Source organism: Myxine glutinosa, chromosome 10 (assembly GCF_964187855.1).
Source record: "Myxine glutinosa chromosome 10, kmMyxGlut1.1, whole genome shotgun sequence".
Classification (NCBI taxonomy): Eukaryota; Metazoa; Chordata; class Myxini; order Myxiniformes; family Myxinidae; genus Myxine; species Myxine glutinosa.
Window position 1 is genome coordinate 96,085,189 of NC_136270.1, and position 18,366 is coordinate 96,103,554.

The window sequence follows — 18,366 nt, forward strand, 5'->3', positions numbered from 1 at the left end:
TCGTCAGCCAGGTAAGGCCGCAGGTAGGCTCAGGGAGCCAGTTAGGTTAGAGTGAGTGGGGCCCGAGGATCCAGGAAAGGGACCCGGGTTGCCCAATGCCAAGGTGGGCATCGAGGGGGTAAGTGCCAGGGAGGGCTTTCCCCAGGTAGATTAGAGTGAGGAGCAGGCAAGCTCGGGAGGCAGCTCCAGTGAACGGAGGGGTGCAGGTAGGTCGACCTGCTGGTAGAGCCACACGACCCAGCCCGCTGGTAGAGCCAGCACGCTGAAAGATAGTCTTTTGTAATCCTTTTTCAGAAAAAAGAATCCTGCCTTACATCCTTGTAATGTAAATTCCAAGTGCTTTCTTGGTTTTGGAAATACGGAAACATTTTTTTGAATGAAAAAACAAATTGTTTTGTGAAAGTGCCTTCAACAAAACACGCGATGTGCAAAGAAATATGTGTGTGACCCCAAGTCCACCTATCATCGGCATGCAGTGATAATGTCACCACACCTTGCACGCACCCTGCCACGAGACTATATAATGGGTAGAAATGTTTGCACTGATGCCGTCACACCCGCAGTCAGTCATTTATTAATTCTGCTTTGTTTATTTATCCCGAGTTATCCCTCGAAGTAAAGTTTTGTCGAAACTGTAACAAGAAAGTTCCTCTCACACTATGGACATTGAGTCTGCCTTTATTACTGGAGCCAACCGTGGAATCGGGTTAGAACTAGTCCGGCTCCTCGCAGCGAATGAATTAACACACCAGAAGGCAACACGCGTGCTTGCTGCTTGTCGTTGTCCTGAAGAACGAGCAGAGGTAAGTGAATGGGGAGGCAGTGGGGTTGATATTGGCATGGGTTAGGGGATGACGACAGGTGTGAGTTGCTTTATACATTGATTTTGCGTATCGGATGTAGACGTATACTTATACTTTGTAGAATTTGCTTTTTGCGTTTGTGATAGATGGAGGAGGAGCCAGTTATTAGAAATAAGGCAAAGATTCCTGGTTGTGTTGGCATAATGTAGGATTCTTTTACTGGTTGGTGAGCATGTGTTGTCATGTGTACCCCAATTTTGGAACTGGCCGGCAACCAGATCAGGGGTCGGGCCTTGATCAGGCCACGTTTTCCAGTCTTTGGCCAGCGGAACACCACTAGAATTCTGAAGGCCGACGTGGGGAGATGGTTCCACATCTGAAGCCATTAGTCAGGACTGCGCCAATGCAGGCGTTGAATGTCATTAGGTGACGACGGCATAATGAGGTTCCTGGAATAATCTCCCCGGTGGTGGGAACTTGTGACGGTACAGAGGGTGTTTTGTAACAGCTCTCTATATGCCTCACTGAGAGCGAGCGCATCCTTAGACTTTGAAACAGGACAGAGATCACCGTCCTGCTGTGTCCTTGCGGGTGTGCCTGCCCATCATACCTTCGCCCGCTCTTTTGCCTCCCTTACCTATTTGCAATCGCTGATTAAAAGGAGGGAGTAGATGGGACCGTCAACCAGAGTCCAAGCGAAGAGGGGGCCCATGCAGAGGCGAATGAGTGGGAAATGCATCGGTGCCCAAATTATCGTCAGTGAGCAATGGTCATATGCGACATTTATACCATGATCCGCTCACTCGCTCAACCTTTTAGACAAAAGTGGTCTGCAATGCAGTCCTGTGGTCTTCAGATTCTTGGACATTGAACAAAAGTTGTACACTTCTCTCTCTGCATCAACCTATCGCCGTTGACTGCTTTGTGAAAAACTGAAGCCTTTATGGCTCTCTGCTGTCAATCACCTTTCAGGTACTCCGACGGTCAGCAAGGTCTGGAGCAGTGACAGCCCTTCTCAAATGGTACACTCCCACAGGCGAAGTGTTGGAACTTGGAATACCTGGCAACTGAAGTGGAACAGAAAGTGAAGTGCTAAAATGAATCTCGGTCGATCCTAGACAAACTGGTTGAACTGGATTCAGCTATACTCATTGATATTCGAAACACAGTCTTCGAGCGCTTTCACCAGACCATTACCTCTCACTTCAATAGCCTGGAAAGGCACGTGTGCATAGAGATCAAGACCAGCTTTCATGTGAATAGTGTGATGTCATTACTGGAGTCTTTTGTTGAATTGTCAATACTCAGCAGACAGAGTTTGAAGACTTTGAAGACCTTCCTGGATTAAACTGTGGACCTAACAAGTACAATTCAGCCCAGGAGCGTGTGCTGATGCTGAACTGCTGTTTTGACGATGAAGAAGCTGAAGACACTGTGCTGTGACCCAAGAATAAATTCAAGACGGAGGTGTTCATTGTAAACATTGCTCAGCTAATCAGTCTTTTTTTTGTATGCCGAGTCGAGGCTCGTGGAAGGTCGAGAATGCCGAATGGATCAGGATGCAACAGAACAAAAGGAACAGTAGAGAGAGAGGGGTGGGAGAGTTGAAAGACAGAATAGAGGGAAACTTGGACAAACAATGGGAGTGGGGTGGAATGGGGGCAGGAAAGGATGCTTGGGTGGAAAGGATGGATACAGAAGGAAACTCTCAGGAAGGAAAAACTGGAAAATTTGAAGGGGGCGAGCTTAGGGGTGGAAGTGGCGTAGGGGTTAACCAGGATAGAAAAGATGATGGTTTTAGATGGGGCAATCCGAGATTATGGTGAATAGCTGTGTTGAACACCTGGAGGGAAGAATGCGATTGAAGAGAATGTGGAAGTTGGTTCAACAGGTGGAAAAAAGGAGTGGAGGCATGCAGTGATTCTGGATTTTTGTAGTTTCGACAGAAGGGAGTTTTGGTGAACCACGTGCACCATGCAGAAACTTGGGGTTGGGGAGCGGGGGGAGGGGGTGAAAGCACGGAAAGAGCAGAGGATGCAAGATCAGAAAGGAGGTGGTAGAAGACAGAGAGACCACCGTTCTGTTTGCATTGGGCCCGTCTTGAAGCATACAATAAATCAATAAGTTTAGATTCCTGTCCAGCGAGCCTCGTTCACTGTCCCCACCGCTCCCCCCCCCCCCCCTCCACCCCCAAAACCCCCTTCATGAGGTCAAGCAAGCCACAGAAAATCTTGCCCACTCCCATGCCAACGATCTGGAACCCACAATTGAAAGTGTATTTATGCAATTTCTACCTTTCTTGCAATTTCAACAAACCTTCAAACGTCACACAAACAAACCAAGTCAACAGAACTGAGAATGTACCAAATTCCTCCATACACACACCCTCAAGCAAACATTTCCTCACATTGAAAAAGCTCTTCATATTTACCTGCCAATGATGCTATCGAATCGCAGTGGTGAGGGTGAGCGAGCGGTCCTCCTCAAAACGAAAACGTATGAAGAATGAGGTCAGGAACCGAATGGGTTAAGGTTGACTTGATACTCTTTCAATCATGACCATCGAGACTGGAGTACCGAGAGGACTTGACTTCTCAAAAATCATTGATGAGTTTAGCAGAAATAAAAATCTAGGAAAAGACCGATGCAATGTTATATGTGTAGTGGTTTATGTGGATCAAATGCAAATATCAAATGATGGTCTTACAAATGAGTTGTGCTGTCTTGCCTTAAATAGTTGTCATTGTCGATTTAGTTTTAAAATGTAATTTTTTTTTTCAATAAAGTGTTCTTGTTTATTGTTTATATGGGGTTTCGGTTTGTTTGTTTTTTTTAAATAATAAAATATCAAATGAGCATCAACGTAGTATTAATAACAACATATCCTGAGATATAGGCCTGACCACACTTTGACCTTATGCATACTTAACATAGTGCACTGTGACTTAGGTTACCGATGTCCATTACTGCGGGATGGGAAGGACGAGTAGGAGGACCCATGTTTGGGTTACCACCTGGATCCCAGGCACCCTTAATCCCTCCCTGCCTGTATCCTATAAGCCTTCATTCTTGTACACTGAGATGGTTCCTGAAACACTATCCTTTTGCCCAATTCTGTGTGAATGCATGACTGCGTGTGTTAGGCGCCATAGGGAATTTAGTTTCTCTAAGTGTTGTGGCTACTTATTGTCCCTCGTCGCACCGCGGAGCGAAAGGGGCACTATGGTTCCCCCCCCCCCCCCCCGTCCGTGTGTGCGTGCGTGCGTCCGTGTGTGCGTGCGTGCGTACGTGCGTGCGTGCGTACGCGAAGGACCGAATTCTAATTTGGTGTGTGGGTGCAACCCACGTCAAAATCCAAGATGGCCACCGCCATGTTTGTCTGAACATTGTGAGCGGAATATCTTGAAAAATAAGCGATGTACTAACTTCTAATCTGGTGTGTGGGTGTATCTCGGCATAAGGAAGAACGCTATTGAAAATTGGGTCGCCACGTCAAAATCCAAGATGGCCGCCACCATATATATGTCTGAACATTGTGAGCGAAATATCTTGAAAAATAAGCGAAGTACCAACTTCTAATCTGGTGTGTGGGTGTATCTAGGCATAAGGAAGAACGCAATTGAAAATTGGGTGGCCACGTCAGAATCCAAGATGGCCGCCACCATATATGTATGTCTGAACATTGTGAGCGAAATATCTTGAAAAATAAGCGACGTACCAACTTCTAATCTGGTGTGTGGGTGTATCTACGCATAAGGAAGAACGGTATTGAAAATTGGGTCGCCACGTCAAAATCCAAGATGGCCACCACCATATATATATGTCTGAACATTGTAAGCGAAATATCTTGAAAAATAAGCGACGTACCAACTTCTAATCTGGTGTGTGGGTGTATCTACGCATAAGGAAGAACGCCATTGAAAATTGGGTCGCCACGTCAAAATCCAAGATGGCCGCCACCATATATATGTCTGAACCTTGTGAGCGAAATATCTTGAAAAATAAGCGACGTACCAACTTCTAATCTGGTGTGTGAGTGTATCTACGCATAAGGAAGAACGTTATTGAAAATTGGGTCGCCACGTCAAAATCCAAGATAGTCTCCGCCATGTATGTCTGAACCTTGTAAGCAGAAAATCTTGAAAAATAAGCGAAGTACCAACTTCTAATCTGGTGTGTGGGTGTATATAGGCATAAGGAAGAACGCCATTGAAAATTGGGTCGCCACGTCAAAATCCAAGATGGCCGCCACCATATATATGTCTGAACCTTGTGAGCGAAATATCTTGAAAAATAAACAAACTACCAACTTCTAATCTGGTGTGTGGGTGTATCTAGGCATAAGGGAGAAAGCTATTGAAAATTGGGTCGCCACGTCAAAACTTTCCCTCGTGGTCCCCCTGTGCTGTCTTTCCCTCGTGGTCCCCCTGTGCTGTCTTTCCCTCATGGTCCCCCTGTGCTTTCCCTCGTGGTCCCCCTGTGCTGTGTTTCCCTCGTGGTCCCCCTGTGCTGTCTTTCCCTCACGGTCCCCCTGTGCTGTCTTTCCCTCGTGGTCCCTCTGTACTGTCTTTCCCTCGTGGTCCCCCTGTTCTGTCGTTGCCTCGCGGTCCCCCTGTGCTGTCTTTCCCTCGTGGTCCCCCTGTGCTGTCTTTCCCTCGTGGTCCCCCTGTGCTGTCTTTCCCTCGTGGTCCCCCTGTGCTGTCTTTCCCTCGTGGTGCCCCTGTACTGTCTTTCCCTCGTGGTCCCCCTGTGCTGTCTTTCCCTCGTGGTCCCCCTGTGCTGTCTTTCCCTCGTGGTCCCCCTGTGCTGTCTTTCCCTCGCGGTCCCCCTGTGCTGTCTTTCCCTCGTGGTCCCCCTGTACTGTCTTTCCCTCATGGTCCCCCTGTACTGTCTTTCCCTCGTGGCCCCCCTGTGCTGTCTTTACCTCGTGGTCCCCCTGTGCTGTTTTTCCCTCGTGGTCCCCCTGTGCTGTCTTTCCCTCGTGGTCCCCCTGTGCTGTCTTTCCCTCATGGTCCCCCTGTACTGTCTTTCCCTCGCGGTCCCCTTGTGCTGTCTTTCCCTCGTGGTCCCCCTGTGCTGTCTTTCCCTCGTGGTCCCCCTGTGCTGTCTTTCCCTCACGGTCCCCCTGTGCTGTCTTTCCCTCGGGGTCCCCCTGTACTGTCTTTCCCTCGTAGTCCCCCTGTGCTGTCTTTCCCTCGTAGTCCCCCTGTACTGTCTTTCCCTCGCGGTCCCCCTGTGCTGTCTTTCCCTCGTGGTCCCCCTGTGCTGTCTTTCCCTCGTGGTCCCCCTGTACTGTCTTTCCCTCGCTGTCCCCCTGTGCTGTCTTTCCCTCGTGGTCCCCCTGTGCTGTCTTTCCCTCGTGGTCCCCCTGTGCTGTCTTTCCCTCGTGGTCCCCCTGTGCTGTCTTTCCCTCGTGGTCCCCCTGTGCTGTCTTTCCATCGTGGTCCTCCTGTGCTGTCTTTCCCTCGTGGTCCCCCTGTGCTGTGTTTCCCTCGCAGTCCCCCTGTGCTGTCTTTCCCTCGCGGTCCCCCTTTGCTGTCTTTCCCTCGTGGTCCCCCTGTGCTGTCTTTCCCTCGCGGTCCCCCTGTGCTGTCTTTCCCTCGCGGTCCCCCTGTGCTGTCTTTCCCTCGTGGTCCCCCTGTACTGTCTTTCCCTCGTGGTCCCCCTGTGCTGTCTTTCCCTCGCAGTCCCCCTGTGCTGTCTTTCCCTCGTGGTCCCCCTGTACTGTCTTTCCCTCATGGTCCCCCTGTGCTGTCTTTCCCTCGTGGTCCCCCTGTGCTGTCTTTCCCTCGCGTTCCCCCTGTGCTGTCTTTCCCTCGCGTTCCCCCTGTACTGTCTTTCCCTCGCGGTCCCCCTGTACTGTCTTTCCCTCGCGGTCCCCCTGTACTGTCTTTCCCTCGCGGTCCCCCTGTACTGTCTTTCCCTCGCGGTTGTCAGCTCTTTCACGAGCCTCGATTCAGTATACACAAAAAAAGAAAAATCCAAGATGGCCGCCTTGCATCTTCCACTTTGTCAACTCACATCACTTCACCGACGGGGGACCTAGGCGTAACGCTTGTTATAACTCATTGTGTCTTTTTGCAGATTTCCATGTTTGTTTTGACTTGGGTTTCTTTGTTAAAGTGTTTATTTATCTCTTACAGACTGCATGCATATCAGTTTCTGCCATCTTTCCCACGCAAACCGTTTTGGCTTTATTAAGTAGTAGCAGGTGTAACCGGTATTACCCGATGCTTTTCTAATCATTTTGGCATTGTGAAGAAATCATAAATGTTTTTTTTCTATTTTTTTGTTGGCGCCTAAAACACTCCCCTTCACCCGGATTGTTAGGGTTTTGACTTATCCACCTGAGAATGAGTCTGCAACTCCCACCTAGTGTTCCTTGTGGTTTTGGGTGAAGGCCATCAACATGACAATGCTTTTGTCTTATCTGTAATGTCTTTTGTCAGAAAACCATGTGGAAACTAAAAGACAAGGAAATATAAATCACAGGGAATTGCAGCCGTTTTTGCAGTAACAGCAAAACTGGACTTTTTCTTGATCAGGTGTTGGATGAATCACCATCTAAAATGTTATTAATTGTTCTGAAGCTATGGATAAATGCCTCTTCTACAACTTAAAGAATGAGATGCAATGGGGGCAGGTTGCACCCACGCAACACTCTGAAAGATGCCCCTCGATGTCGTGATTGTTTCGAGACTAATTGGATAAATATTGTTGTGTTGTTGTGGTTGGGGTACAGGGTAGTCATCAAACTATAAGACCTGAGCATGGACTATGTGTTCATGTGGTATGTATCTTTTGTTTTACCTCTTTTCCTCCTCTTTTCCCTGTATCTCTTTTCTTTTCTTTTCAGTGCAAATAAACCTTTATAAAGGTAAAAGACATGTTCCCATATTTCGCCCCTCACATTCGCACACCACCACCCAAATTTGGTTTCATTGGGAATAACCTTGGGGAACCCTAAGTCAAGAACACAGTGTAGATTAATTGAATGAAATGCAGTCAATGTTTATACCTTTTGGCTGTTCTCTGTATACACCTGATGCAGACTGCCGATGTTAACAGAGGCTGTCTGATGCAACAATATGAAGTCGCTCAACAAGTTCACAGCATGAGGTTCGCTCTCATCTTCCCCTCCCTCTGGCATCAGCACGGTGAGATGATGTCAATGTCATCACCTGTGGCGGGGCCTCTGGGAAGACCCTTCTTCTTCTTTCGTGTATCATCAGATGGCCAGCTCAGTGTCGTGCAGCCATGCCCTCGTCTCTGGTCCTACGTCGAAGAGGCCGGCTTCTGAAGGTGGTCTGTATAGGGGGCCGGTGGTAATTATGTGTTCGGCAGTCTGCTCAGGCTCGTCACACTCGCACGCGGCGCTGTCTGCCAGGCCCCACATCTTCAGCGATGATTTGAAGCGGCCGACCCCCGTACGTAGACGGTTCAGCAAGGTCCATTGCAGGCGTGGTAGGTCTTCTCCTACGACGCCACCTCCTGGGTCCCAGATGTAGCGGTGGATGCGGGTGGGCCCGGCCGTTTCCCACACCTGCTTCCAAGATGCCGCCAGCCATGCGCTTCTAGACAGGTCCTCAGGGATAGAACTGAGCATCTCTTGTGCCGCCTTGTTGTAGGGATGGCCGGACTTGAGTCTGCTTGGAGGCGCCACTATCGTTGTGGTGTTGTGCAGGATGTGTCAGTCGTGTTTCTGGGCATTCCTTGCCAGGGCGAGGGTAGCAGCCTCCCGTCGGAGGCCGGCCGGGGCAATTCCCACTAGGACTGGCAGGTGGAATGCCGGGGTGGGCTTCAAGCAACCAGCTTCAATGCGGAGGGCGTTGTTAATGGCAACATCAACCTTTCTCACCTGTGGGCTTCTGCTCCAGGCTGGGGCGCAGTATTCGGCTGCAGAGACCAGGGCTTGTGTGGATATTCGTAGGGTCTTGGCGGAGGCTCCCCAGGTCGTACCAGCGAGACGTCGGATAAGTGAGACCCTTGATGTCACCTTGGCCTTAACTTCTTCTAGGTGTTGCTTGAAGGTCAGTATCCGATCTAGGCATACACCGAGGTACTTTGGGGCTTGCTGGAACTCCAGGCGTTTGTTGTCAACGAACACGTCCAGTTCCCTTTTTGCTTCTCTGTTGTTAAGATGGTATGCCGCTGACACTGTCTTACCAATGCTGAGCTGCAAACGCCACCTCCGGAGGTAGGCTACCAAGGTGCCCATGTCTTGTTTGATACCGTTTTCCATCGCCTTCCATGTTGGTCGTCGCAGGATGATGGCCAGGTCGTCCGCGTAACCGTACTTTCTGGATGTTGTATCCAGCAGGTCGTAGATGTAGATGTTAGACAGCATCGGCGAGAGAACAGAACCCTGCGGGACACCATTCCTCAGTCTTCTGAGCCTGCAGCGCTGGCTGTCGCTGGTCTGTAGGACGAAGCTGCGGTTTGACAGCATCTCCATGATGTAGTTCACCATATTCCGGGCCGGGATTGTCCTCAACAACTTCAGGTGGAGTCCACGGTGCCAAACGGTGGGATGACCCTACTACTGCTATAATAACGCGGTGTGTTATTGACCGAGTTGTTAGGGTTAGGGTTAGCAACTGCTTTGGCATTTTACAGCTCATCCAATGACTTTTTATTGACAGTCGTGGCGGGGGAAGTAAACACGACAATATTTTGTCATAAACGCTAGACCAGAACGATACTCAAGCCAGAATAGGCCTTACGAGCAGTTTTTTGGCCTCAACAATGAAAGAAAAGTTACATTCAGCAAGGTGGAAGAAATAATCAATATTTAAAGGCAGCTCCAAAGGTTAACTTTCATGTGTATTTGTTTGTTTGTTTGTGCATTGTGCACCTGTTTCATGTTTATAAGAAACAGTCAGTACATTTATGCGGAATCATTTGAGTGAATGATTTATTCTCTTTATGGTGAACTATTTTCTCCAGTTGATGGATTTTGATAGATCAAGCTAGATTGTCCAATCGTTTTCTTTTGCACTAATTGTAAAGCTATTGGAAATACGTGTACAACACTGATTAAATAAATTAGTTCCTATATATATTTTGTTTGTTTACAAAGTCGAGGCTCTTGTAAGAGCTAACACATTAAATGCAAAAAACATAAACGGACACATAAAACAATATAATAAAGGGAGCGGGAGACAAGAGGGGGAGAGAGGGGGAAGCACACAAGCACAACAACAGTCGAGAACAGGGACATCAGGAGATCTGTGGAAGGGAGAGGGCTGGGGGAGGGAGGGGGTAATGGAGGGTGGGGGGAGGGGTACACGGTATAAAGCAAATGAACACTACTAGGAATTTCAGGAATGAGGTCGGAGATTGAAAGAGGCGGATTTGGGGTGTATTAACGGGGTAGAAAAGATCAAGGTTTTGGATGGGGGAAGATAAGAGATGGTGGTGAACAGCTGTTTTTAAGATCTGGAGGTAGAAGAGGGATTGAAGAGAGTGAGGGACTTTGTTCCAGAGTTTGTTCCTTTAGGATAGTCAATTGGACCTCTGGAACTGTGCCAAGACCCATCTCGCAAAAAATATACTATTTCACTTATGTATTTTTTTTGATAATTACATTGGATTCTCAACATTCTTGTGATGGCTAGGAAGGCAAGGAAAACTATACTTACACTCGTACTTTAGCATCAGTAAACTTTGTCCTAGTTACTGAAAGATGGACAAGCGTTGTATTACAAAGTGTGCCGTCCCTAGCTAGGGTGGACGTTAAGCTGATGACCCATCTGCCCATCATTAGGTTGTAGCTATGAAACATCCCACAGTGTGTTTGACGAAGTGTAGGCAAGTTATCATTGGCACCTGATGCTAATTACAAATTCCCACCCAAATCACTTTCAGTCAAACTCAGGCCTTACCAGCTCGCTTGTAAAAGGCTCGGGCCAAAAACCTACCCAGGCTTGCCAAGAAAGTCGGTATAATTGGAGCTGTTAAGGAAGAGATAGTCGAGTGTATGATATAGACAGAATGATGGACATGTGCATTGTGTATAGTTTTGATATTTTGTTGACTAAGCTTATAAATAGAATAATTTTCATTGTGCAGGTGTGTCACAGCATGATCTTCGTTTTTGATGGTTTAAAGTGTATTCCAGTACAGTACAGTATTGTATCCAAAATAACTTAAAGGTTTATCTACAAAACACTATATGCACGGGAATATGTAGCGAGTGGTTTCAGACTAGTGCATCTTGGTTATGTTGGGGGTGGAGTGGCAGGGGGTTGGGGAGGGTGGGGAGAGGTAGGATTAAGTGGGTGAAGTAATTACTTGGTTAAGTGGGTTGAACAGTTCAAGACTGACCAGACGCTCGACAAAGTGTCTGAGTTGTTTGTGAAGGAGAAATTCATTAATACATTCTCGAATGACTTATCTGTTCTTCTGCATGAGAGGGCATTGTCGAATCTTCGAGTTCGCCAGGGATGCAGATCTTTTCTTCATTGCTCATAACAGAAATCTGCCACCATTGTTCAGTGTCCTAATGCCAGAGCTCAGGGGAAGGAGAATGAACATGTTGTGCTGAAAGGGAAGGATAAAATGTGGATTATTTCCAAGATGCAGCGTTTTGTGTATAATGGTAGGGCCATAGGGCCCTGCACTACTCCTATAACAACTAATTTAAGGGTAGGGTATTGAGTTCTGAGATGCGGTGTTATCTATGTAATTGAATAGGGCATGTTGCAAGCTAGGGGTTGCAGGTAATGTTTGAAAGGTGCTAATTTGTGGATGCTGAGGGATGCTGGTATGTGAAACGTTGGCCTAGAGAAAGGCCTTGGCAGGTAATACCTAAAACTGAAAGGTCGTGAAGTGAGTGTCGGCTGCCTGGTGAAAGCTCACTTCCCCAAGATAGAGGTGTCAGATGCCAAGTTGTAAATGTGTATTGGGAAGCACCATTTGTTGCTTGCATGCACTAATAAGCTCCTGCTGGAGAGCAATCCAATCCATTGCTGGAGCTAGAGGGCAGACGCTTGTGGTGAACGTGATCGTTGGAAACTCTTGCATGCAGAAGGAACAAGGCTGCAGCAGAGTCATGGGTGAAGAAGGGTTTGGTAGAAGAGGACCAGTAACTTGGAAAGTTCAGCTACATGTTATTGATTGGTACCTTGGTACAGAAGGTGCCAATTATTAACTCCTTAGCTGACAAGTGTGGTTGAAGTCCATGACCTTCCTGATGTAATTTACGACATGATCATTGATAATGTACCAAGAGCGAAGACGCCAAATGATCCGGATCCAGTGTGGCAAGAGGATTGCACAGTTACTACACAGGTTGATGCACAGAACGGTGATCAAGTGGCTCCTCCTGTGTTAGCTGAGCCTACATGACCAAATGGGAGTAGGGCCAGCTGAAGGTGCAGCAGAAATATCTTGAGGGGAAATATGTATCCCAAGCTGCTATGACTATATCGCTTTGGATGTAGTGAGGCTGCTGTTGTGGGGTCAAGTGAAAGGACCAGGGAGGAAGCAGTCAATGTCAGTAGCTCTTGCTGTGTTTGCTGAGGAAGTATGGTCATTTGTGGATCTGATGGGATACTTCCAGGAATACATTCCTACTTATGTGGTCATCGCTGTGTCACTTACAGATTTGACCAAGAGGGGCAATTCAGTAAGGGGGAGGGAGGGGAGTCGGGGCAGAGGGATGTTCAGGAAAATACCTTCATGACTTTCCAGCAACTTATTCAAAAACCCATTTTGTGGCCCTGTTGTCAATCTTTTGGTAATTCTTTTCCATGTTTGTAGATGGTTGTAGTAAATAATTGATATAATTTTTGAGAATTTGTGACTTTTTCTTGAAGTGGCGGCCGTGGTTAACTCATAACTATTTACGTATGCTTGACACTTAATATTCAATATGAAATGTAATGTTTGTTGAGGCGAGATGTTGATTCGAAAAAAGTATTTGTGTAAAAGGGTAACAAGTTATAATGTTGTAGTTATAACAAGTTATAATAAAACAAGTTATAATCTCTCTCTCTAACCTCTATAGAAAGATCATTAGGGGGCGGGGAGTTTCATGGTTGCTTCCACGTATAGGATCCTCCAGAAAGTACGAGCGGTTTGTAGAGGGAGGGATTTTTGTGAACACTCTCTCTCCGAAGATATGGGAATGGGAGAAAGAATAGGCATCCTCGAATTTCTTGCTTTGTTGTACACTGTGTCACATCAAAGTTTTGTGTTTAACTTTTGTAATCAACCTATTTGGAGTACACTCATCTGCTGGTGCGAATCGATCGAGTAAAGAACTTTCATGTTTTGTGACACCCTATATCCACAATGGTCCGAGGTACCTATCTCATTCCAGTTTTTAATTTTTGTACAATTTTTGGTGCCACTACATTTCCAGGGAGTTCATTCTATGGATTACCTAATCTCGGAGTGAAAGTCCCCTGCCTCACTGCTGTCCTAACTCTCCTCGTTTTACTATAGAACAGTAGTTACTGGCCCTGTCATTGTGCAATGTGCTGATAATCTCTGCATTTTTTTTGTCTGTACACCCTTCGTTATCTCAAACATCTCTAAAATTCCTTTGTAATCTCCTCATATCTAATTTATAAAGTCTTCTCTCTCCCTCAGCTGCTCCTCACAGCTTAGTTTAGTGAGCCCCAGAATCAATCCTCTTGCTCTATGCTGGATCCCCGATACAGCACTTATGTCCTTCAGAATGTGGCAATTAAAATTGCAAACAATATTCGAGGTGAGGTCTCACTAAAAACCTGTATAGTGTTGAAACTACTGTTAACTGTGGTGTTTACCTATCACCTGTATCAACTACCACACCCAGGTCTGAAGTGCAGGCTGAGAACTTTGAACATGCCCCTTCTCCTGTGTCCACATTTTCAAAGACTCCCCCTTGCATTATGTCGTCCCTATTTTCATTATCCTTCCTCATTTTGGCAACTCAGTAAATATTATCGTGTGACTACCCTTGGTGAATACCGTAGGGTAGCACGGAAGGCCAAACGAGCTTTTACTCCAAAGCGTTCAGTTCAATTGCAGACTTGATACACGCGGGGAAAGAAAGGGAAAGGGGACAATGAAGAGCTTACCTTCACGGATCCCACCACAGTCCTCAAACCTGCGGAAAATAAACTCAAGCGAAAAACAGGTTTAAAATGTACAGGGAAAATAATAAAACGATTTATTACAATAAAACACCTGTGACAGGAAAAACGCGACAGTGAAACTAAAGTCCTCTTCGGGACATCCCCACACCAGACACAAATCACAAACAAGGGATAAAATAACTGGATAAATGAAAACGTGTGGTGTATTGTGCACTTAGCTCCGATCACTGGTCATCATCATCACTGGGATCTCATCAGGGTTTGCAAACGGGTCTGGAGGTCCGTGCGTGGGAACACGTCCAGTAGGCCTCGATGCGCCCTTTCACGCTGCAGCGCTCGTACACTCGTCGTTCGCATGGAGAACCGCAGTTCCTGGGCCGCAGCTCTTCCTGCAGCCTCTGTACGTCTCCGATGGCATCTCTGAACAGGGTCGGTCCGATCGCTTCCTGGAGCCCGTCATCCACGCACAGCCATCTTCCACCAAATTCCGGAACTAAGAGGAGAGAGTCGAGGGCAGAGGAAGGCATGAGGGGCAAGAGAGAGAGGGAAGGCAAGAAGAAGGCAAGAGAGAGAAAATGTCGGTCCGAGAGTTCTTTTATTGACCGTCTCATGATGTCATCTGTGCCTCTCCACCAATGCCCGCAGGCCAGCACTGCATGCTCAGCTCTCCACCAATCCACACGCAGTCCACTTCTGACGTCATCAGTCGAACCTTGCCAGTCAGCGCGCTGCTTCCTCCTCGTCCTTCCTTCACCAATCAGCGAGTCTCTTCCTACCCCGGCTTTCCCGTTGGTCAACTCCCACCCAATCACTGTCCTTCTTGGCATGGCTCGGCCTGCTCGACCGATGTGTGTCTGCCAGGCAGAATTGTTAGCCTTAGTGCTTGATGCCAGGCTTCCGGTTGGTTTTTATTGTTGTTTAGTGTAGTTTAATGTCAATTCAAACAAGTGTCTATGGTGCGGTGTCATAAAGGACAAAGGATAGATCGCAGAGGTTTGACTAACAAGGTAGTAGTTAACATAATCCTTATAACTAGTTAACATGCCCCATTCCTCGTAATGGGGACGAGGATACACCTTAATCCAACATCCGGGCTAAACAGGTCCTCTCCTTAATACATGGTGGTAGTTCTTCTTCTTCACGACAGTCGGAGCATGTTACCCACACAAATCTACCTGGTCTAAAGTATCTCTACCGCACCTACATAACAATATTCCACAGTTGGCTCTCCAATTCCTCATTTGACACGGGCGAATCTCTCAATCTTACATGATCCAACAGTTCCTTTGTGAAAGCCGAATGGGTTTTCCAAGAACGTCCTACTCCTCCACATCCATTACCACCTCTCCTCCACATCCTTTACTGCCTCCTCCTCATCCTTTATGATTTACTTAGCACCATCGAGCTCATTCCTACTTGCACCCTCAAGTCTTCAAACACACTGCTTTCTACACTTGCCACTTCTTTCCACCCATTGCACAGAGCATGCAAATCCTTCCTCAGCTAATAAAAATTCCTTCTGCCTATTCATCCGTACCTCTCTCTCACTTTCACAACCACCTACCCACTCCAACCCCACAAACGTCAAACATGAAAAATGAAACAATCTCATTCATCTTTTTTTTTAGCGCCAATATATGTTAATGTGATTACTGTTGGTGACAGGCATATGCATCATCGCTATTTGCGCATGCGCTTCCCGGCGGTGCCGGTGTCTTGTTCATCCTGGTGTATTGTTGCCTCATGGCTCGTCACCCGACAAAGGGTGGTGATTAAATGCTGATGTTATAACAAAGCCTGAACGTGTTTTGGTTGGGCATTCGCTCTGAAGGAAGGAGAGGCGTTTACCATTTACTGGCGTGGTGGCAGTGTCTTTGAGCCCATTCGTCCGCTGACTCAACAACCGACGACGTACGAACTGGTAAATTCCCGCCTCATTCCACAGGAGCGTTTTCACACAAACGTGACCAACCAGGCAGAGCAACACTAATCTGGATAGCATGGGCTTTGTCATTTCGTCAGCACACCGTGTAAAACACGGCAAACATACATCGGACACCAACACAATTTCCTGACCGAAGAGGTCGTGCGTATATGCCGGACCGGCTGCTTGAAACAGCCGAAGAACTCCGCACTCCCAAAATGGCGGCGGCACATCGGGCTCCCAAACAATGGAGTCTGGCGAAGCAGGAAACAATGATGTCTTTCGAGAACTGGCGACAAAATGTCCAGTATAACCTTTCAATCGATCCAAAACTTTTCATATTTTCTTAGAGACGGCGTCACATGGGGAAAGCAAACCAACCGTTCGCCCCTACGAGGCCTTGCAGATGACGGAGAGGATGTCCTTCCTGCCGTGCGACGCAATGCACAACAGAAGGTGATGCACCTGCACTTCATGCTGAATAAAATCGCTCATTATTGTCCCATCATCTCCAGAGGCTCTATTGTGAAGGCCTCTACATCTTTGGCCTCCATTTGGCAAACCATTCGGCTCCATTATGGATTTCACCCATCTGGGGCCCACTTCATAGACTCGAATTTAATCAACTGTTCACCTGATGACCACCTGAAAGATCGTTCTAGTGTCAAATTGTAAGATCGTTCAAATTGTGTCCAACGTGTCCGGCAACTGCTCGGCCCCCACAACATTTCTTAAGTAAATGCGAGTTTCTTCCCGAGCCTGACCATCGCTGTATGGCTGGTACTCGTCACGTGGGGATTAACAACTACAATAGTGAGGAAGAAGAAGATTTACAACAGACTCTGGGTAATACCGACTGTTCCGACGGGGAAGAAGAAGAACACAACTTCAACGTAAACCTGAGCATCGTGCCGACGAGGTCAGTGCTTGTGACTTGGGGATTAACAACTAAGCATTAACGCTCAATGACTGTTATGAAGAATAAGAGGAGGAAGCCAACCTTGGTGTAGAGTCTGACCCTCATGCTTATGAGTACCTTGATGTGAAGCCCTTGGATCTATGACAGTGAATAAGAAGAAGAAGAATACAACAATCTGGATTACCGACTGTTCTGACGGGGAAGAAGAAGAAGAAGAACACAACTTTGACGTGAAACCTGAGCCTCATGCCTACGAAGTCAGCGATTGTGGCATAGGGAGTAACGACTAACCATTAACCATTAGCGATTGCAATGTAGAAGAAGAAGAGGAAGCCTACCTTGATGTTGTCCCTCATGGCTCATGCCTATGAGGTTAGTGCTCGGCCGCGTGGTTTAACCACTTTTCTGAAGAAGAAGACAACTTTGATGTGAAACCACAGAGTTCTATAAATAAACAAGAGTGCGCAGTTCCTATACCGCTGACGTTACGATCGTGTGCGCACACGAGGGCACGTCCGCCATTACCAAAGAGGGCAAAAATAGCTCGGATAACCCGGATGTACATGCATTGGCGTACGAGTTTGAATGTAAACAACACGTAAAAGTACTAAAACTGTCACTCGTGAACGAAACCGCACCTAGCTTTATCTTAGCCAAATTATGGAAATAAATAAGACAACAGTATTTCCTACAAATGCATTTGATAAAAGAGTGTATTTTCTTACCTTAAATAGACAATTTAGGGCTGAATGCCGATGTACAGGTTTGAACAGAAGTCATTTGTATCGGCGACATTACACAGTTATAATGCAGTGAGCTAAGCTACTTCGACTAATGTTGTTCTTCCACTTCTACAATAGGATTGGATCTTCAAGGGGGAATCTGAAAATAAAACGACAAATGATATTTACCATAAGGAATACAAAGAGTGCGTGTCCTCACCGTCACCTTTCGGCAGCAAACAATAAAATTGTAAATATTAAAAAAAAATTAGTAAAAAAAACATAGTGAGGCCTTATACATAAATATTTATTCCATCATTTTAGACACAGACTATTTGTAAATACAATATCTGATCTAGGCCTAAGGCTTAATCTCCTTCAATTAACCTTCACTTCATGCCTAGTAGGCCTAGGCCTTTAGAGTTTTAGTAGTCTAGTCACAATTGAAGGCATCAAAGTTTAGACATTTTGCTTAATAAGCTGTCGGTATTGTAGTCTCGGTTTTAAGGTTTACGTATCAATCTTGGCCCTAAAAACATATGTCATGGTAGTAGTACTACAACAACTTACTAGTACTAGCATCATCAGGCCTAGCTAGTTGCTAGGCATCGCCATAGGGCCTAGGCCCTATCCCAGTTAATTTTTTCCCACTAGATTTTCATGCTGTTGAAAAACTTCACCCAGACCTCACAATTATGCCGACACGATCCCCTCCCTCTCCTTCCACTGTAGGCCTTGCTTCCGTGGTACATTTGGCACAAGTGTGAGAGTGTAAGGGCTTAATCATGTAATAATAGCCTTATAGTTGGTCTCGGGCTAGGCCTATAATATTTTGTAATCTCTACCAATCTACCTCCAGGCGTGCTATGATAGATAAATTAGATTTCTTGCATGCTTGGACAAGTTGGGG

General features: G+C 46.7%; 1 protein-coding gene across 1 annotated transcript in view; it reads left to right on the forward strand.

Annotated features, from left to right (window-relative positions):
* The first annotated feature begins 512 nt into the window (after nucleotides 1-512).
* The window catches only part of LOC137433939 (C-signal-like), a 59,160-nt gene continuing 41,306 nt past the window's right edge, over nucleotides 513-18,366 (forward strand). Inside the window, exon 1 of the mRNA XM_068126446.2 lies at nucleotides 513-803. Coding sequence (XP_067982547.2) covers nucleotides 660-803 — 144 coding nt within the window. The 5' untranslated portion in view covers nucleotides 513-659. The remainder of the gene's footprint in view (nucleotides 804-18,366) is intronic.